The 22,353-nt window shown below is 40.3% G+C and overlaps 1 protein-coding gene across 3 annotated transcripts in view; it reads left to right on the plus strand.

The window, feature by feature from the left end:
* The window catches only part of LOC133618744 (uncharacterized), a 63,469-nt gene extending 48,965 nt beyond the window's left edge, over window positions 1-14,504 (plus strand). For 2 of the 3 annotated variants that reach the window (XM_061979390.1, XM_061979399.1), the window contains exons 9-16: window positions 4,272-4,388; window positions 4,492-4,602; window positions 4,719-4,875; window positions 5,969-6,572; window positions 6,688-6,841; window positions 6,912-7,001; window positions 7,080-7,275; window positions 7,640-14,504. In XM_061979390.1, coding sequence (XP_061835374.1) covers window positions 4,272-4,388; window positions 4,492-4,602; window positions 4,719-4,875; window positions 5,969-6,572; window positions 6,688-6,841; window positions 6,912-7,001; window positions 7,080-7,275; window positions 7,640-14,028 — 7,818 coding nt within the window. In that variant the 3' untranslated portion in view covers window positions 14,029-14,504. The remainder of the gene's footprint in view (window positions 1-4,271; window positions 4,389-4,491; window positions 4,603-4,718; window positions 4,876-5,968; window positions 6,573-6,687; window positions 6,842-6,911; window positions 7,002-7,079; window positions 7,276-7,639) is intronic. The other variant, XM_061979406.1, reaches the window with a different exon arrangement.
* Window positions 14,505-22,353: the final 7,849 nt, after the last annotated feature.

Raw genomic sequence — 22,353 nt, forward strand, 5'->3', positions numbered from 1 at the left:
CTTGTATATGTGTATATATATGTATACATGTATATATATATGTATATGTGTATATATATGTATACATGTATATATATATATGCATATGTGTATATATATTTGTATTTGTATATACATGTATATGTATGTTTATATATGTGTATGTATATATATATATATATATATATATATATATATATATATATATATATAGACATATATATATATATATATATATATACAGACATATATATATATATATATATATATATATATATATATATATATATATATATATAGAGACATATATATATATATATATATATATATATATATATATATATATATATATATATATATATATATATATATATGTATGTACAAGGCGCAATACATGTGAGGGCGCAGTCCCCCCCAAAAAATCTAAACAATATTTGCCAGTTTTATAGACTACCGCCGCTCATTTCCATTAGTAAAACTTTGTGTAAAGAATTCCCAGTACAAATGGAATGCACCATAAATGTCCGGACTGCAAATGATTTGCGCATGCACAAAACTCTGCAATTCCGCACCCTGTGAGGATATCTACTCTGCTCGCGCAGCTGACGAGCTCGACCGCCTGTGAGTGCTTTGGAACGGGGGAGGGGCTCACGGCAGCACCCTGTTTTATGCTTTCACGTTCAGAGTCTAGCAACACAAAAAAGTTTCCAAGCACACCGGTAAAAGCCGCGAGATTTGTCGCTAGGAGTTATTTACAAAAAAAAGTCGCCAAGAGGATTGGAAATTCACCAGATTGTTGGCAACGCTGGTTCAAGAGACAATTTGGAAAGGGGGGAGGGGGGCGGGGGATAATCTGATCCCAGACCAGTGAGGCCACACAAAACGAAATACTTCCAAATAAATTGTCATTCATTCTTAAATTAAAATAGACCCATATACAGTACCTACATGTAGTAAATTGAGTTATGTGAAAAAATGGGGGAAGGGGAGTCTGTGCAGTCATCTATGAGACTCACGTGACTTGCCGTGCGAAACAGTGATGCTTATTAAGACTATGTTTACACTGCAGGCCAAAGTGGCCCAAATCAGATATTTTAGATCTGATTTTTTCCAGCTGACTGTTTTAACTGTTTTTGGGGGCGGTATGGCGTAGTGGGTAGAGCGGCCGTGCCAGAAACCTGAGGGTTGCAGGTTCGCTCCCCGCCTCTTGATATCCAAATCGCTGCCGTTGAGTCCTTGGGCAGGACACTTTACCCTTGCCCCCGGTGCCGCTCACACTGGTGAATGAATGATGAATGAATGATAGGTGGTGGTCGGAGGGGCCGTAGGCGCAAACTGGCAGCCTCGCAAATGTAGCTTACCACCACCAGGTGTGAATGAATTATGGGTTCCCACTCCTCTGTGAGCGATTTGAGTATCTAATGATAGAAAAGCGCGATAAAAATCTAAATCCATTATTATTATTATTATTATTATTATTATTATTATTATTTGCCTTCCACTTTTCTACATGATTCTTTAAGAGCTCTGTTTTTTTAAGAGATTATTTTTTCCGTTTTAATGGTGTCACTTCATCAATGGCATTACGCAGAGCATAATTAAAGTCGTCAGTACGGCCATCGATAGAGCTCACGTAATTTGTGAACGGTGCCATAACCGAGGGCAGTAGGCCAGAGAGAGTCGCAGTTGTAGCAGCACTAATATTACGGCTGCTAAAGCAATGGTTATTCTCAGAACGTTGGCAATGAGTCAGAACCTCAAATAATATGAAGTAGTCAATCCATCCATCCATTTTCTACCGCTTGTCCTTTTCGGGGTCGCGGGGGGTGCTGGAGCCTATCTCAGCTGCATTCGGGCGGAAGGCGGGGTACACAGGCCCATCACAGGGCCAACACAGATAGACAGACAACATTCACACTCACATTCACACACTAGGGCCAATTTAGTGTTGCCAATCAACCTATCCCCAGGTGCATGTCTTTGGAGTGATCGGACATAATACAAACAACTACATTAATTTTATGAAATCTATAATATTACTGTTGCAATGTATTATTTTGAGTAAGACCGCAAGTATCGATTATAGTCTAACTGTGTATTTCTGTTAATATTAAAATTGTTTTAAGATAATTATATTAACTGCAGAGGTCAGCAACAAACTCTGTGAATTCGCTTAAAAATCCGAATAAGGCCCATTAGGGCAATAGATGATTGCCAGATAGACTGGTAGAGGAACTACATTCTTTGTAGTAAGAATCTCAAATAAAATATACTTATTACTTAGGTTAAGACTAAAGTTAAGGTTAGCATCATAGATTAGGGCAACTCGTCCGCTCCTTTAAGGGAACAAGCTACATGTGAATTTGTATAGTTCAGAGGAGATGCCTCGTTAAGCGGAAAAAGTAATTTGGTTTTAAACCACTGTGACCAATCAAGCTAAGATTGTTGGAGTAATTAAGTTCCTTCTTTTTCTCTATGCTCTTGTTGTGGGGCAGAGTGGTTCGTACATGAACATGCATCCTCCGCTGTTGCAAATTCTAATACAAAGTAGCGCATAGTTCTAACATATCTGTAGACTCGATATGGAATCGCTTAAAACTACACCTGATGGGGAGAAGCCGCAGTCAAAGTGGAGGCACGTACTGTAAATAAGACCGCCCACAAAACCGCACATCCTGAAGAGACTGTTAAAAAAATGGTTTAAAGATGGTTTGTGAAACATGCTATGAAAAATGTTGACCAAAGAACCATCATTACATGTTATGTAGACCACAAGGAAGTGTTTTAAATATCGAAAAAAAAAAAATCATATTATGACTCCGTTAAGATAGATGGATAATACTTTATTGATTCCTTTAGGAGAGTTTCCTTGAAAGCTAGACTAATCGGCTGTATTGCTCATAATTGCTTTTCACAGGCAGGTGACCAGAGACAATTACTCGATGTTGAGCTCTTTTCTATTGACATTACAAGTCCTAGTTATGTTTTTCTTTGTAATTTCAGATTGCCTTAACTTAGTGTCATTGGAGCCGACGTGTATAATAAGTATGTCGGAATAGCTAGCGTTAAAACTAGCCTGTCGGGAGTGTGTAAGCCTTTTGCAAGTCAGCTTCCTCAGGTTACTAAGGTTAGCTTCAATGTCGGGATCTCTAAATAGGAAATATTGTTTGGAAACATTACATATTGTGTAAAACAAACAACTACATTAGTTTTATGAAACAATGTAATTATATTGTTCACCATTTACTTTGGTGAGCAGACTTTTGTACTTCGAGCTGCCTCGCTGTCGTGCAAGCTATAGGAACTAGGAAACCGTTGTTTATGTTACACATGGACGTTTTTGAGTGACTGTGCTCAGTTAGACCTGTTTTTGATGGTTTCTTTCTCTGATTTGGTCTTCCGCTTCTTATTCTTCGCACTAACTTTCTCAGTTCCATTGGTTGGGGAGCAGGATTTTGTTAGATCTCTGGCTGTGGTCCGTTGACAAATATTACTTCAGCCGGTGGCGAAAATGCTTGTAACTCAAATTATGCCTGCAACTTAAAGCATAACAAAAAGCCGAGACACAGCTCGTTTTCTAAAAATACTAGTTAGTTAAGCTACCCGTAAATTGAGGTACCACTGTACATGTAAGAAAGGTTGTTTATTTTTTTCAACGGAGGATTATTGACTTAGGGGAGCGGCTCCACACGGTTTATGGAGAGACGTACACAGTGAATCAAAGCCATCAATCAAAGTTTATTTACATAGCCCTTAATCACAGGTGCTTTGAATGGCTGCATAGACCATAATTATATCATTGGTCTGAACCCACATCCAGGCAAGGAAAAACTCAAAACTCTTAATGGTAAAACACAGAAACCTTGGGAAGGGGCCGCAGATGTGGGGACCACTTTCCTGGGTGACTGGCTGCAACCGATTTCCAGTGGGTACTGTTTTTACAAATTTTTCATGGTAATGTGAGAACTTCTAGCGGCCTCTGTGGCATCTATTTCTTCCGGTCGACGGACTGAACATCGAAAATAGGAATCAGAGTTTAAAAATTTGGACGGTTCCGGTTCCCATCGTTGCTCAATGCCCAACCCTAATTATGTGCTTTTGAGTGCTCCAGAAATATAATGTTCTGTATTATTAGAGCCCAAGCACCAAGTGATAGCAGAGTGAAAGCCTTATTGTAGATTTATTATTATTATTACTATTAATTATTTCACTACTCTGTGCTCGAGGTAGTGAGTTTTTGTTCGAGAAATCAATCAATTCTACTAAGTGACAATTTGATCCTGGTTCTCTAGGGCTTGTTGTATCGAGTTGTGCAAGGAGATATCAGTCCTTTCAGACTGGTCAGGATGAGCCAAAAGGACATGCAGGCTACCAAGGCACCAGACCAAAATGTAAAGGACACGTCAGAGGTAAATACCATGTCTGCTGTCATGGGGAAAAATAATATTCAGCTAGGTGTGTAATTTCTTCTCCAGTATCACTTTGAACTCAATAAAGTTATTTGTGTTTTAGGTTAAAAATGCAGCTGCACAAGGGCCAAGTTTTTTGCAGAAACCTGAAGTTGCGAAGGTTGACCTTTTCTGTTTAAACATTACTAAACCTGATAGAAGACCTGTGAGCAATGTGAGCATTCATTCTATGTTGAAATGTTTTTAAGGATGTTACTAACTTACTTTTAACAAGTTATTTATTGAAATTTTTTTAACATGATTATATTGTGTTTTTACCCTTTAAAACAGAAGAGAAGTATTTCTACTCCCACTCTTACTCCGAAGAACAGAAGAACTGAGCAAAGCAGAGAGAATGCAGTACCAGACGTTCTTACCTGTATGCTTAAGGACACAACTTCAGAGCACAAGGCTCACCTGTTTGATCTAAAATGCAAGATATGTACAGGTGAATAAAACAAATCTTTGGTATTTATAATACCATCATTTAACTGCATTTTCAACATAAAATCATGGATGGCAGTGAATTTCCTACAGCTTAAACCGGAAAAACAGCTGTCAAGTTTTAGGCCCTGAAGTCCAGAAAGATAAACTTTTACCAAAATTAAAACATTTTAAACCAACACAATCTATAAAATATCTCAGCATTATTTTTACTCTGAGCTGACTTTTATCCCACATATCAAAAATATGTTTTTTTTATCATCTTAAGAACATAGCAATAGCCCGCCTTTTTCTATCTAGGTGCTAATGCATGCTTTTTTCCCCCTGTTGTTTATTACTTGCTCTCTGGTTGCCCCAAAAAGAATATTACAAATCTACAACTAATAGAAAACTCAGCCGCATGCAAGTGCTGACAAAGACCAGTTTTAAAGTCATTGCATTAGCTCCCTGTTTTCTTCAGGGTCATTTTAGAAGTTTTATTATTCGTTTTTAAATGTGTTAATGGTCTTGCGCCTTTTTTTCTATCTGACATGCTTTTATCGTATCAACTTTCACGGATCGTGAGGTCCTCTGGCACCAAACCTATCTATATCTACAGTATATCAATTACCAGAACAAAGACCGACTGTGAGGAGGTTACTTGTAGAATAGCCCGTAGAAGAGCTTCAGGACTGCACGGCGAGCAAATAATAAAAAAATAAAAAATTCAATAAGTTATTTTTGTATTTCTATTATTACTGCTATTATTCTCTTTTATGTTTTTATTTATGTATCAACCTAATTATATTTTATTTTATTGTTAAATATATAAATATATATATATATATATATATACTGTATATATTTTTTTTATGTTAATTTTTAAGTATTCGCCAGTGTGGACACCTCAAAGGTGACGTTTTCCTCAATTCTTAGTGCCATACCATCTTGTTATTGCCAATAGTGTTTTGTGTGCATGTGTGTGGATTTGTTTTTCTCTTTTTTCCTTCTAAACGGCAATAAAGCCCTTTGTTGTAGCTGTGTAAAATTTGGATTTATTGATAATTCAATATCTCCTCATTGTTGATTACATATTGTTTTTGTATTTATTGTCAAAGGGCAAATACCACCATTTCGGGAAGAGGAACCTCCAAATAAGAAAAAAAGACTTTCTGAATCAAGCGACAAGCATTATTCTCGGCGGAGAAAGGAAGATGACTCACCACTGCGGGCGCCACCAGACTCACCTGACATGGATTTTTCAACAGACTGTCCTTATGACCCTTCATCCCGCCTTATTATTGACACGGGTGATTTGACCATTGTTGAATCTCCTGTTTCTACTGTAATGGATTCCCCTGCCTCTCCTACTTTGGAGTCTCCTGCCTCTCCTGTCCTGGAGTCTCCTACATCCCCTACTGATGATACTTCAAAAACCACAATACCAAAAAGAGCATACACACCTGTTGTGATTCCAGCAGTCTCCACAGTAACTATTACAAGGCGTGACCCACGAACTGCAGCTAACAGGAGCTCTGCTGCATTTAGTGGTACCACAAATACATCCCACAATCAATCAGCACCTTATGCTCCTCGAGGGGCTTCCTCTGCTCCATCATCAGTACCAACCTTGACAGTGCAACCAACAAAACTAATACCAAAACCTATTCTAATGAAGCCACCCTCTTCAGCTGATCCCAGATTTTATGACACATCATCAAGGTATTCATCAAAATGTACCAAATAAGTACATGAATCTTAATTCAATTCTCATCTTATTTACACATTGTAAAATGTGGTAAAATACCTCAATTGTAAATTTTGGTTTGTTTTTCAGGACTGTGATTTCTGAATCTCCAGTCGATGGTGCAACTGCGCAGTTTCTGGCTAAGCAGGAAATACTATGGAAAGGCTTCCTGAACATGCTCACTGTATCAAAGTTTGCTACCAAGGGGTATCTGGTTTCAGGATCTGCTGAAATTCTAAAATCGGTAAAAGGATGAACAATCAGCGAGATCGTCCTCAGGGTTCAAACTAAAAATAATGATCACTTGTTCTTAGGAACTGCCAGATACCATAGAAATCGGAGGAAGAATCATGCCTCAAACAGTATGGGACTATGTTGCAAAGCTAAAGACCTCTCTTACAAAGGTAAGCAGCAAGTATATTATATTCATTCGTATTGTGTGATACTATTCAAATAACATACCCTTTTTTATTGTTTAATAGGATTTATGTGTGATCCGCTTTCATCCTGCTACTGAAGAGGAAGAGGTGGCATACGTCTCTCTCTTTTCCTATTTCAGCAGCAGAGGGCGTTTTGGTGTTGTGTCAAACAACAGCCGTTCCATCAAGGATGTCTATCTTCTACCACTTAGTGCAAAGGAATCAATCCCATCCATACTACAACCTTTGGAAGGACCAGGTGGGATAATGCATGGGCCATTATATTAGAATTTGTTTTTCTAAATACCGGTACATTATTTATTCTTGTGTAGTTATTTTTAATTCCAGTTAAATGTATGGATTTGAAGCTACTAGCAACAGGCTGTTTATTTTGCAGGCTTGTTATTTTATGGTTACCTTTATTCTACCGAGATATTAGTTCTTACAACATAATACCTTATTACTCTAACTTATTACTCTTGAAATGAATTGAGTTGAATGTGTAATGTACAGCACATAGCATATTGTTTCATGTTATATGTTGCTCATTGCTAATTATAAAGTTATCTAGCATTAGTGGACCATTAAATTACATTTTGATGATTAAATTCTTCACTTCACAGGACTTGAAAAGGTCAGGCCCAATCTTCTTCTTGGTTTGGCAGTTATCCAAAAAACAAAACGTCCAGGAAGTGTGCTTCAGGAAATTGAACAGAAAAAAACAAGGGTTCACCTGTCTAAAGACCCTATGTGGATCCCAAAACCTCCAGTTCTTTATGGTTCTGACAAATTGGAGCTGTCCCAACCCCATGTTCTACAGACCCCTGCGAGCACAAGCCCTCCCCTCACACCCTCTTATCCTGGGTCACCATCTGATTCATCTTCTAACTCAGATAACATGCCATTACTACTGGCCTCCATTAAATCAACCCCTGCTGTTTCCACCTCAGCACCTGCTGCATCAACTCCGTCCACATCCAATAATGACAAAAATCTTAAATTTCCAAGTGATGATACACCACTAAAGACTATCTTGAGTACATTGTTCCAAAATAAGCCAACTAGTATCATGGTTTCGAATGGCAAAAATTCTGCTACTAATACTACAACAGTAAGTGCTACGAAGGGCTCTGTACTTTCTCGTGTGTCAGGATCAACGGTCGATCCAATTGTTCAACAGTACGGGCAGAAAGCTAAAGTCAAAGCGATAGAAGAGGAGGAAAATGCATTTGATCGTCCATATGACCCAGAAGAGGAGTATGATCCAGCAATAGGATATGGAACCTTTTCTTCACAGACCCCAGAAAACAAGCTGGAAGACCTTAAATTTTCAGGTTTTAATGATGACTACGATGTAGCCTACGATCCTGAGGATGAGACTATTTTTCAAGATTTACCAAGTGATGCAAAGAAATGTTCTGATCAATCTCAAATGTTGAACTGTCCATCGTCATTGGTAATTTCAGCACAAGCTAAAACACCTACTTGTACTACTAGTTCACCCAAGGCTTCTTCAGTAACTGAAGTTCTGCAGACCATTCCGACCGGCACCGTGGTTGTCTCAGCTGCTACATTGACTGAGCAGCAGCGAATGCTTGAGGAGCTTAATAAACAGATTGAAGAGCAAAAACAACAATTAAAAGAACAAGAAGAGGCACTTCGTCAACAAAAAGAGGCTGTGGGTATGTTCATGGCACAATTTTCTGTTAGTGATTCCATGATGTCTGCTTCCTCAAAGTCTCTGCCTCTCAGTCAGGTTTCATCCCTTCAGAGTAGTGTAATTCACTCAGAGTCAAAACCTTTTGAAGAAAGAGATTCAAAGCCAGAAATTGCCAGCAATCTAACAAACTATGTTGATGATCCAAACTCCGATTCACCATCTGATAAGCAGGAAAACACAAATGTTAATCCTTGTTTAAACATACCATCAGTCACAGTGCAAGATGACGTATCTGGCAATATAAAGGACAATGACAAATACTCATCTGCTGGTGAGATTGAAGATTCTGATGTACCTTATGATCCAGAGGATGACCTTTTCAATGAAATTCAAGATGATGTATTTCAAGGAAGCACTACAAATATTCAGGATTCATGTTCATCTACAACAGGACACAGGGGCACATCTCCAAATTCATATCACAGCAGAAGGCATAGGTTATCACCAAAGAGGCGGAGTCATCGTGAAAGAGATAGTCACAGAAGTCCTTCAAGTAGATCCCAGCAGCGTTCTACTTCACATTCTCGGAAACACAGAGAAAGGAATAGACACAGAAAAAGTGAAAGAGACAGGTCAAAACATAGAAGTAAAGACCACTCTGAACGCCAGGGTCGTCATCATAAAGTACATAGTACAAGGCGGCATTCCCACGACCGTAAAAGATCACCTTCCTCTTCCAGCAAAAGAGATTTGGTGTCCCATGCGCATGAGTTTAGGGCAGCTTCCCCTAATAACAGTGAACAACATCAATTAAAGTCCAATGTTGATGGTGTTAATAATCCCAATCAAAAAAGCGCTGATAAAGACCTTTCACAAAAAAATGTTGATTTAAAACCTGAGACTTCACAGCAACCAGTCAGTGTGCACAATAATTCACACATTCAGCAGGGAACAGGTGGAAATAAACTTGAAATTCCAATTCCTCTGAGAGTAATTGACCCACCCATTCGAGATTCGCCAGAGAGTCCTGATCCTGATCCACGATTTGTAGCACCTACCAGTATCAGAGATAATCATCCAGCTGAATCTGAGGACATCATAGATTCTGTGACACAAATCAGTGACCCTCTTGAGAAAGTTAAAAATGATTGTCAGATTTATGGAAGTGAAGAAATGTTAGTGAACATGCCACTGTCCATTGAAGATATGAAATCAAATGTTGGCATGGATTTGAGCACTACAGATGTACAGGGATCAGATTCAGGGGAACAAGATATGTCAGGAAAATGTTTAGAGCTAAAGCATTCCGAAATGAAAAAAATTGCTCATGCAGTAATAACAGATGTACCTGAACTAGGCATAGAGTTGACATGTTTAGATAGGGGTCCAGAACACCATACCAGCCATCATAAAATCAAAATTGAAGGGAATTTGTCTGAGTCAGAATACACAGGTGAGAAGCCACATGTTACTGGCCAGCCGCAGATGACTGGAAAAGTTATTGAACCCAATAATCAAAGTTGTAATTTCCCCAAGATGAGAGATTTTCAGCCACTTAGAAGAGATGTTGGCCTAAACAGAGGTTATTGTAATCAAGAAAATAGTGTAAAATCAAATTTGTCAACAGGCTCGGAGAATAACTTTTTGACTGCATCCCCAGCTGTGTCAGATGATAAACAACATATAAAACAAGATGATGCCTGTGTGAGGGGACCAGGGCCAAATATAAAATATGAAAATTCTGACACTTTTTGCATTGGACAAGACACCATTGGATCTGCAAATTCTCAGGAAGCACAATTCAATATTAAGTGTGAAAGAGGTATTCATGACCTTGACATGAAAGTATCACAAAAGCAACTGGAACAGAGAAGGCATAATACAAGTGAAGCTTGTTCTTTAGGTCCTGGTCAGAGTGTGGCTTGTTTGAGTGGTCAAGGTTTTAGTGATGCAGTCAATTCAAATGCTGTAAGTTCAGGAAGAGGCTTTGAAGAAACATGTCCAGATCACAGTCAAGTGAGCATTCAAGGAATAAACAATCAGGACCTCTGTCAACCTGATTCGTGGACTCGTGGGGGTCAAAACACAGAACTGGTTGAGTGTATGAGTGATCAAAATCAGAGTTGTCCAACTTTAGTCAGAGATTATAACCATTTAAGTAATAGCAGAGGAACATCTTCAGTAAGAGTAGGGCAACTACCTCAAGTTGAAGTGCATCAGCCTGGTTGGACAGGTGCAAGTATGGAAATCCATGGACATGACAGAAGTTTTGCTCAAGGCGTAGACCCTTGTAATCCATGGGCGGTGGGAGGTCCAAATGTAAGGCCCTCAAAGAATGACAGAAGAAGACTAAGTGATCCAGAGGCCATGGGCCCATTGTGGGAAAAGATACAAGTGCAAGACAGGAGAGGACACGGCAGTCCAGAGTTCATGAAAACAGATCCCTTAAGCCAAGGACCTACTTTGGAGGGCATAAGACAGGACAGGAGAGGACCAATCGTCTCAGATTTCATGGGATCAGAGACTGATGTCAGAGGACCTAACATGTATAACTGGCATGGAGCAGGGGCTGAGCGCGTATGTACTGACATGAGAGTTCCAGTACATGTTAGGAGAATACCAGATGTTCATGAGAGGACACAAGAAGTTGGAAATTCAACACTGGCTGGTTCCATATCTGGCAGAGAATCTGTAGGTCCCGGTTTCAGGGGTCCAAAACCTGAAAACAAAAATCCAGCAATAAATATTGTAGGACATGGTATTAGAGTTCCACTCATCCCGGACCATTTGGGACCATGTTTTGAAAGAGGTCCCGGTATGGCGGGCCCTTTACATGTTAGGAGACAGGCAGAGGAAGGGCCGCTCAATAGAGGTCCTGCACCTGACTGGAAAGACTTGCCTACAAAGGGTACAAAACATGACATGAGAGGCCCAATAGTTCCAGATTTCAGTGAACCATGGAATGCCAGGAGAGGCCCTGGAAGGGGTATGCTACACTGTAATAGAAAAGGACCAGGAGGTCATGATGTAAGGGAACAAGGGCCTGTAGTCAAACGGTCTTCAATGGAATGTCGACGGATTGACCCAAACGGAGGCCCAAATTTCAGTGAACCAGGGAATGAAAGGAGAGATATGCCAGTGAATAGCCCCAAATTTGACAGGGAAAGACTGGGATATCCAGACTTTAGGGGAATGCAACCTGACAGAAGAGAATCATTTTTGTCTGAGCCACGGTCTGATAGGCTGCGAGGGCATATTAATGTAAAAGAGTCAAGGTTTGAAATGAAAGCCGTAGAGGGTCAAGAGCCTCTACATTTGATAAGACGGGGAGACAAAAACACTGATGTGTTTGGCACTGGGGCTTATGCATCAGGTCCTGAACATGACTTAATTGAAAATAGTTTTGAAAGGCTCAGTAATAGACAAGCATGGGACCCTCAGTCAGAAAGTCGGAATCCAAATATGGAGGAAACACGCCCCTACAGGAGAGGTTCAGATAGTAGGGGACCAGTGCATGAAATAAATTTCCCAGTGCCTGATAACCAAGGACATGGTCTATTTACGGAACAGGGAATGATGGAACCAAGAATTTCAAACATGAATAGACCAGGGCATCAAATATCAGGTCCAAACACAGAATGTTCAGGGCCTTTCAGTAGACAGCCCGAAAGGCAGGAAACAAGGTTTTGCAGTAGAGGCCCAGGACCTTTTGGACAGCTGCACCCAAATAAAAAACTTCCAGAAATAATGTACCCGGAGTCTAATCGTAGAAGTTCACATTTCAGAGCAGGTTTAGAGTCAGAGAGGAAAATTCCAAGTAGTCAAGATTTTAGAAGACCAACATGTCAAAGTAAAAATACAAATAATCCTTTAGGGCTAGAGAGTCAAGAACCAGAAGAGCCAGATTTCAGAAATCAGAACTTTGAGAAAGGTCCGGAGGACCCAGGTCGTAATTGGAGATCAGAGAGCCCACAATGCAGGGAACCAGAAATCTCGCAGAACAACTGTAGATCAGGTTCAGATAAAAGAGAAGATCAAAGACATGGAAAGAAATGCGACTTCAGTGTGACGGGCTTTAGAGGTCCAGAATCAGGTATAAATTGTCATGGAAGCCGATGGAAAGAGACAGAGGGTGGCTACTCAGACTCTGAAATGCATTTTGAAGATAAGTGGAAACATCACAATAACCAATATCCTCACCCGATTCCAAAGGCTATTGATGCGCCAGTCTTGGAATATCCAGTGGATCCAGATGTACAGATAGGCCCTAATATTAGTGGGTTTGAGCTCATGCCAGAAAGGGAAAATCTGCCATTTTCAGGACCTAGGAGAGTTCTTGAGGATGATTGGAGGGGTCCTGATTGTAGGGGTCCAGGCTCTTTTCAAGATGACAGACTACGCCCTAGGCCTAGAGGCGTAGGACCTAGAAATGAATGTAGAAGGCCTGGTCGAGGAAGATCTGAGCCAAGATGGAGACCTGAGCACATTGACTTCAGAGAACGGGGCCATAAAAGAAGAGGTCCAGGCATGAAAGTACCTGGGATAGATAAAAGAGGCGTTCACAAGGCTCTAAGGCAGTCAGACAATTCAAGAGGTTCACACACTGAAGGAACTAAACCTGTGCAGAGAAGTTCTAATTTAAATAATTCATTCCCAAACAGAAGAGAATTTGAGATGCATGACAACAACCCTGTGCGAAGAGAAATTGGTGATTTAGATGTAAGATTCTGTGGGCCTGAAAATCCAAATCTTGGTAGGCCGTTGAGGGATCTTAGAAGTACAGAACCTAGAGCAGTGGAGCCAGAAAGACAAGGGTTAGACATTGAAATATCTGGGCCACGTAGACAAGGATTTGAACCTGGTTATAGGATGCAAGGCCCAGACATAAAGTTAATCCATAGCAAAAATGACATATGGGGGCCACCTGGAGATTTAAAATTGGGGCTTGGGCCTGGTGAATGGGTTGCAGACACTGAAGTCCCTGTGTGTAATAGAAAAGAAGAAGATGAAAGAGGCCCTGAATTAGACTCAAGGCAACGCAATCATGCCATGAAGGATGACATGCAATGTTCAGACATAAGAGACTCAGGGAGGTACAACCGTAGCTCATTCAACATGAGAGGTAGAGGGTCAAAGCATAGTGGTCGATCACCCTGTGGTTCTCAGAGTGGTTATCAGGGTAGTGACGTAAAGTCATTTGTCAGCTCAGTAAATCCCAAAAGTGAAGAAGTAAAAACTCTAAAACCTAGAACTGGCTTGCTTCCGACTCCAACCGAAGGTCGTGTATCCGCACCAAATCGTATAATGAACAACATGCAGCAAAAACAAATAAGCCCTCATGTTAACAAGTAGTAGTGTAGAGGTAGACCAGTTAGTCAAGAAAGTTACTTTGTTAAAAGGTAATGGCATGAGCTTGTAAAAGGTCTTGCTGGCTATGGTGGAGAACAGCAAATAAAATATGGTAATATGTGATTCATGATTCAGCAAAGACAGTAAAACAAATTTGACACACATCAAAATATCAATAAAGCTGTAAATCATAACAATATAACAGTATTAACAATACCAAAGCAAAGGCAATGGATCTTTGTTTAAAGAAATGTCACCAGAGTATTTCTGTTAAACATGTCAGTCATGGTCTTTTATTCAGTGTGTTTAATTTAGTATTGTTTTGAATAAGGTTGTATAATGGACCACTTGTGAGTTTAGGGTTTGGAGCATTTTCAATGACCCGTCAGAAATATTTGTACATAAATGTATATTTTTTAACAGTCTTAGCGTTTGTCTTGCTTCAGTTTGTGACAGATTAAATAAAAACGCTTACTTTTTCTAATGTTCATTTGTCATATTTCTTGCTGTAAAGCAGTGTTATTTAACTGGCGGACGAAATCCGGCTTTGAAATAACACCAGTTCAAAATTTGGAAGGGAGTAATATTTTTGCTAAAAAAAAAATGCTAATATAAATTATCTTTAATTGTGTCTTGTATGCATTTGGTCTTTAAAAAGAATAGCAGATCATTGCGTTGACATTTTAACCCTCTAAAGGCCACTGTCCACTATAATGGACAGTTGTGTGTTGTACAACAGGGATATTTTTTTCCCGGAAATTTGTAACTCCTGACTGATGAAATAGACCAAAAACAAATGTCCAAATAGACCAAAAACAAATGCAGAGGACGTTGGTTGTCAAAATAATAATATTGATGGGTGAAGTCTTGTCCTTAGGAACTCTTTAGTTGAATATCCCTGCTATAAAGCAACACATCGAATCATGTCAACTATACATAACACCCACATTTCAGATCAGAGGTTTACACACTATATATGCATTAGAAGAATTAATGTCATACACATTTTGGGTCAACAATATTTTATTGGAACTGTTCCTTATTTGGGATGGAATGGCTTCACTTTAATACATACATATTTCATTATTCTTCCTTTCCTCCCTATGTCATCCAAACAGTCCGTTTGGATTTTGTCAGTCCTGTCGCATTTTTCTGACCTGTGACGTCTGCGGATATCTCTATATTTGGTAAAGGCTTACCGTCTTACCCAAAGGCCTTTGTGTGAATTCGCTATTTTATTTATCGTTCAAGCATTTGTAGTCCAAACAAGGTACAACCAAGAAACAACACAAAGACCGAAAATGCTCTGTTGCTGGTTGTTTTAACCAGAATAAGTCACTACATAAACTTTCAGCATCATCTGAAGTTAAACAATACCTTACTTTAAGGTAACTTTTATGATTTGTGGCAATATGGCAACGCACCTTCAACTCAGAAGAAGTTGCTCCAAGTATGTGCTGCGAAGAGTCCTGCTTCCAACACACTTTCACAAAAAAATAGATTTAAAAAAAAAACAACTACTTTTAATGCCGTGTTTGGTGACTACTATTTACGGCAATGGAGGAGACAATGAAACTTGGTAATAACAGTACGTTAGAAAATGTGTGATGATACGTTAGTGTTTTTAGCTTGAGTTTCTATGTAGCTAACCTAGCATTCTAATGTAAGACAATAGTATCACCCAGAGGTGTGGACTCGAGTCACATGACTTGGACTCGAGTCAGACTCGAGTCATGAATTTGATGACTTTAGACTCGACTTGACAAAATGTAAAAAGACTTGCAACTCGACTTAGACTTTAACATCAATGACTTGTGACTTGACTTGGACTTGAGCCTTTTGAATTGACATGACTTGACATGACTTGCTACTTTCCCCAAAACCCAAAGATGAAAAAGTTATTCGGGAGCGCTCCGTATTTTTCATTGTGTACTTGTCTATCAGCGTTGCGTGTGTCAGCTGGTGTGCTCTCAGTACAACAGCAAATCAAATTAGATCTACTTTGTTTTCATCACACAGCATTCATCCAATCAAATTGCAGGACAACCAACGAAGAAGACATGTCCAAACCACACGCCAGTGAACAAAAAATGATACCTAAAATAATTTTGTTTGGGTATAAAAATTACGAGGTGGTCAACACAAAACGGTTTTCAGTATGCAACACATGCGGTTCGAAAATTACTGATGGAGAGGCAACAACTTCCAACTTCGTCCGGCATTTGAAGTTGCACAAAGAACGGTAAGTTTTGAATGTAAGATAACGTTTATTGGCTAAGTAACGTGACTTTTATTTGCTGTGTAGTTAAATCAGTGAGGCTGTAAACTCACTGCTAACGTTATAACGTTATTGCAAACACGGGAATCTGTTGCAGTTCACTACCTTATTCATACTTTTTGTTCAGTGATTTTTTTTTAAGCAGGGTTACGTTAGTCAATATATCACACGTAACGTTAGACGGCGGTCAGCAGCACCGCGTATTTTAGCCACCTAAAAAAAGACAAAAATAGTCAAATAAAGGTCAGTTAAAATGTATACTATATTATGAATATGTGTACCGTTTTAGCTAGCTTTCTGACATACTGTTGGTTGTTTACCTCAGTGGTCCCCAACCACCGGGCCGCGGCCCGGTACTGGTCCGTGGATCGATTGGTATCGGGCCGCACAAGAAATAATTTTTCTTTTTTTAATTAAATCAACATAAAAAACACAAGATACACTTACAAGTAGTGCACCAACCCAAAACAACTCTCTCCCCCCTTTTGTTCTGGGCATTGAACATGAAGACTCTTCCTTCACTGTTCCGAGTGGCCATGAGAGTCTTGGCAGTGCCTGCCTCCAGTGCTCCAGTGGAGCGAGTTTTCAGCCATGGTGGCATCATACTACGCCCCCATCGTGCACAAATGACTGACAGACTCTTGGCTAATTTGGTCTTTTGCAAATGCAATGCAGCATAGGGCCCTGACATATAAAAAGTACAACTTTTTTGTTATGTTCACGTATATGTCATGTTTTTTCAATGTTAACACTTTTGTACAAATAAGTACATTTGCACTTTATTTTTCAATGTGTTTGTTCTGTAAAGGAATGAGTTAATGTTTAAAATGACTGGTTAATAGTGCTATTATAAAGTGCAATGTCAGCACAATTTTCTTTCCTGCAATTTAAAATGCACTTGTTTTAATAAATAAATACAGCGTTTGAAAAGCATACACAATCTGTGTTAATATATTAGTCTGTGGTTAAAAGGACTTGAAAGGACTCGAAACTCAAAATGCAGGACTTAGGACTTGACTTGAGACTTTCCAGTCTTGACTTTGGACTTGACTCGGGGCTTGCCTGTCTTGACTCGGGACTTGACTCGGACTTGAGGGCAAAGACTTGAGACTTACTTGTGACTTGCAAAACAATGACTTGGTCCCACCTCTGGTATCACCGTCCAGAGACAAAATAATGATTTTCCTAAAAACAACTTTTAATTTGATCAACGCCCACTGTGTTTGCCAATTGACCAGTTAGTAATATAATCCGCTATTACGTTTGTGATGCCACTTGTAGTGTGGCTTACTTTACTTGAGCCTCTATTGTTTACAAGTGTTCAAAGCAGCAGCAGTGAAATTATTAACATGATATAGAATAGAAAAGCATTTTACTGTCAATATACACATGGATATGTCCAGGATATTGCATTGGAGAGACACCGACTGTAGAAGTTTAACCTTAGAGTATAGATAGATGGCGGCGCCCTGATGGCAGCGGCTTGCAGACGCTCTTGGAAGTGTAGAGCGATTTGGCAAAAATACCCGTCAATTCTGTCTATTTCATGGCTGGCTCACAGCGTGGACACTTTGTGATCAGATACGACCGACAGACGATTCTGGATGTGGATAGATCGGGCCGTTATAGGCTGAAAGATGCGGGTACTTTCGACCTCCTCGCTAGCATGGGGATTCTTCGCTGGCTACATCCAGCGGCCTCTGAAGCAGCGGAGTTAAGTGCCAGCGGGGACCGTCAACGGAAGACACGTAAGCGGTGTGAGCGGAAGCAGAAGCGGGGATGCCGAGCGGGGCTAACAACAAAGCGAAAGGCTAATCCTCAAAGAAGCGCTAGTCCGGGTGAGAAGTTTGTTTAAATAGAACTAGCCAGCGCCAGGCTGGATAATACCTGCACACATAGCAACTATTTTAGAACAATACACAACTCAAAAAATGTTTTTTCTGTGTCAGAAGTAGACATGCACTCTACTGAGGTGGCAAGTTATGATGCGTTCGGTTTATCACAACATCAAGCAAACAATCGGAAAATTCCCGTCATATCAATTCCTAGATATGGTCGAAATTATTTAAAGTGCACTACACATAATAAACACAACATTATTAATATTGCTACTACGGATAATTTCAACAAAAACTCCTCAAAACAGCCCACTACCTATAATATGGGCTTCTTAAACATAAGATCATTATCTTCCAAAACGTTATTAGTTAATGAGGTCATTAGAGACAATAATCTTGATGTCATTGGTCTCGCCGAGACCTGGCTCAAACCAGACGATTTCTTTGCGCTGGGTGAGGCGTCTCCTCCTGGCTATGCGGGAGCGCATATTGCCCGTCCCATTAAAAGGGGTGGGGGAGTTGCACTCATACACAATAAAAACTTTAATCTTACCCCGAACCTAAATAATAAATATAACTCGTTTGAGGTGCTTACTATGAGGTTTGTCACACCGCTGCCTCTCCACCTGGCTGTTATCTACCGCCCCCCAGGACCCAATTCGGACTTCATCAGTGAATTTTCAGAGTTCGTTGCTGATTTAGTGACGCACGCTGACAATATAATCATAATGGGGGACATTAATATCCATATGAATACCCCATCGGACCCTCAGTGCATGGCGCTCCAGACTATAATTGATAGCTGTGGTCTTACACAAATAATAAATGAACCTACGCATCGCAACGGTAATACAATAGATCTAGTGCTGGTCAGGGGTGTCACCACCTCCAAAGTTACGATACTCCCGTATACTAAAGTAATGTCCGATCATTACCTTATAAAATTTGAAGTCCTGACTCATTGTCAACAAACTAATAATAATAACTACTATAGCAGCCGCAACATTAATGCTGCCACAACGATGACTCTTGCTGGCCTACTGCCTTCGGTAATGGCACCATTCCCAAATTATGTCGGCTCTATTGATAACCTCACTAACAACTTTAACGACGCCCTGCGCGACACCATTGATAGTATAGCACCGCTAAAGCTTAAAAGAGCCCCTAAAAGGCGCACCCCATGGTTTACAGAAGAAACTAGAGCCCATAAATTATCATGTAGAAAGCTGGTACGCAAATGGCGCGCTACTAAACTTGAGGTTTTCCATCAAGCATGGAGTGATAGTTTAATAACTTATAAACACATGCTTACCCTAGCTAAAGCTAAATATTACTCAAATCTCATTCACCTCAACAAAAATGATCCGAAATTTTTGTTTAGTACAGTAGCATCGCTAACCCAACAAGGGACTCCTCCCAGTAGCTCCACCGACTCAGCAGATGATTTTATGAATTTCTTTAATAAGAAAATTGAACTCATTAGAAAGGAGATTAAAGACAATGCATCGCAGCTACAACTGGGTTCTATTAACACAGATACGACTGTATCTACGAAGGATACCGCCCTCCAAAATAGTTTCTCTCTCTTTGATGAAATAACATTAGAGGAATTGTTAAGATGTGTCAATGGGACAAAACAAACAACATGTTTACTTGACCCATTTCCTGGGAAACTTATTAAGGAGCTTTTTGTATTATTAGGTCCATCAGTGCTAAATATTATAAACTTATCACTTTCCTCTGGCACTGTTCCACTAGCATTCAAAAAAGCGGTTATTCATCCTTTGCTCAAAAGACCTAACCTCGATCCTGACCTCATGGTAAACTACCGGCCGGTGTCCCACCTTCCGTTTATCTCGAAAATCCTCGAAAAAATTGTCGCACAGCAGCTAAATGAACACTTAGTGTCTAACAATCTCTGTGAACCTTTTCAATCCGGTTTCAGGGCAAATCACTACGTAGACAGCCCTCGCAAAAATGACTAATGATCTACTGCTAACGATGGATTCTGATGCGTCATCTATGTTGCTGCTTCTTGATCTTAGCGCTGCTTTCGATACCGTCGATCATAACATTTTATTAGAGCGTATCAAAACACGTATTGGTATGTCAGACTTAGCCTTGTCGTGGTTTAACTCTTATCTTACTGACAGGATGCAGTGCGTCTCCCATAACAATGTGACCTCGGACTATGTTAAGTTAACGTGCGGAGTCCCCCAAGGTTCGGTTCTTGGCCCTGCACTCTTTAGTATTTACATGTTGCCGCTAGGCGACATCATACGCAAATACGGTGTTAGCTTTCATTGTTATGCTGATGACACCCAACTCTACATGCCCCTAAAGCTGACCAACACGCCGGATTGTAGTCAGCTGGAGGCGTGTCTTAATGAAATTAAACAATGGATGTCCGCTAACTTCTTGCAACTCAACACTAAGAAAACGGAAATGCTGATTATCGGTCCTGCTAAACACCGACATTTATTTGATAATACCACCTTTACATTTGACAACCAAACAATTACACAAAGCGACTCAGTAAAGAATCTGGGTATTATCTTCGACCCAACTCTCTCCTTTGAGTCACACATTAAGAGTGTTACTAAAACGGCCTTCTTTCATCTCCGTAATATCGCTAAAATTCGTTCCATTTTGTCCACTAGCGACGCTGAGATCATTATTCATGCGTTCGTTACGTCTCGTCTCGATTACTGTAACGTATTATTTTCGGGTCTCCCTATGTCTAGCATTAAAAAATTACAGTTGGTACAAAATGCGGCTGCTAGACTTTTGACAAGAACAAGAAAGTTTGATCATATTACGCCTATACTGGCTCACCTGCACTGGCTTCCTGTGCACTTAAGATGCGACTTTAAGGTTTTACTACTTACGTATAAAATACTACACGGTCTAGCTCCAGCCTATCTTGCCGATTGTATTGTACCATATGTCCCGGCAAGAAATCTGCGTTCAAAGAACTCCGGCTTATTAGTGATTCCCAGAGCCCAAAAAAAGTCTGCGGGCTGTAGAGCGTTTTCTATTCGGGCTCCAGCACTATGGAATGCCCTCCCGGTAACAGTTAGAGATGCTACCTCAGTAGAAACATTTAAGTCCCATCTCAAAACTCATTTGTATACTCTAGCCTTTGAATATCCCCCCTTTTTTTAGACCAGTTGATCTGCCGTTTCTTTTCTTTTCTCCTCTGCTCCCCCCTATCCCTTGTGGAAGAGGAGACACACAGATCCGGTGGCCATGGATGGGGTGCTGGCTGTCCGGGGTCGGGACCCGGGGTGGACCGCTCGCCTGTATATCGGTTGGGAACATCTCTGCGCTGCTGACCCGTCTCCGCTCGGGATGGTTTCCTGCTGACCCCACTGTGGACTGGACTCTTACTGTTGTGCTGGATCCACTATGGACTGGACTCTCACAATATTATGTTAGACCCACTCGACATCCATTGCATTCGGTCTCCTTACCCACATATGCGGTCCTCTCCAAGGTTTCTCATAGTCATTCACATCGACGTCCCACTGGGGTGAGTTTTTCCTTGCCCTTATGTGGGCTGTACCGAGGATGTCGTTGTGGCTTGTGCAGCCCTTTGAGACACTTGTGATTTAGGGCTATATAAATAAACATTGATTGATTGATTGATATAGTTATAGACCTGCAGACTATGGCGTCTGCTTCTTTTCTCATGCTTTCTCTTGACATTGAAACACGGTGAGTTCGTCGATATCGCTATATCATCTGGGATGTTCTGTTGTGGTGAAAGTCACTCAACAATTGTTTGGTGCCGGTCGTCGATTGCTGAAGTGCGCAATAAAAGCTAGAAGGCTAAAAAACTGACCCCTTTAATTGAGTTTTTTGGCCCTGCAAACATAACTTATCGTGCAGCAGGAGGGTGCTCCACTTGCGAAAACTGCGGGCATCACTTTCCTCGCAACTCTGGAAAGAGAAGGTTCGTCGGAAAAGCTGGAGTGCCAATGACAACAGTATCTTCTGCGAGGTTAGATAACATAAATTGTCCATTTCTGACCTTCTTGACCATAACTTACACACAATGTACTACCATTGACTCTGGGCATGATTCAACTATGTTGTAGGCACAACCTGGTTTTATCCCATCTTTTCATAACTGAGCTATTCAGTTCTTGCCTTTTTTTTTGTTTTCTTTTTTTATGTGCAATGTGACAGCAAACTGTTTCAAACATTGAC

This window comes from Nerophis lumbriciformis, linkage group LG01 (assembly GCF_033978685.3).
Source record: "Nerophis lumbriciformis linkage group LG01, RoL_Nlum_v2.1, whole genome shotgun sequence".
NCBI classification, from domain to species: Eukaryota; Metazoa; Chordata; class Actinopteri; order Syngnathiformes; family Syngnathidae; genus Nerophis; species Nerophis lumbriciformis.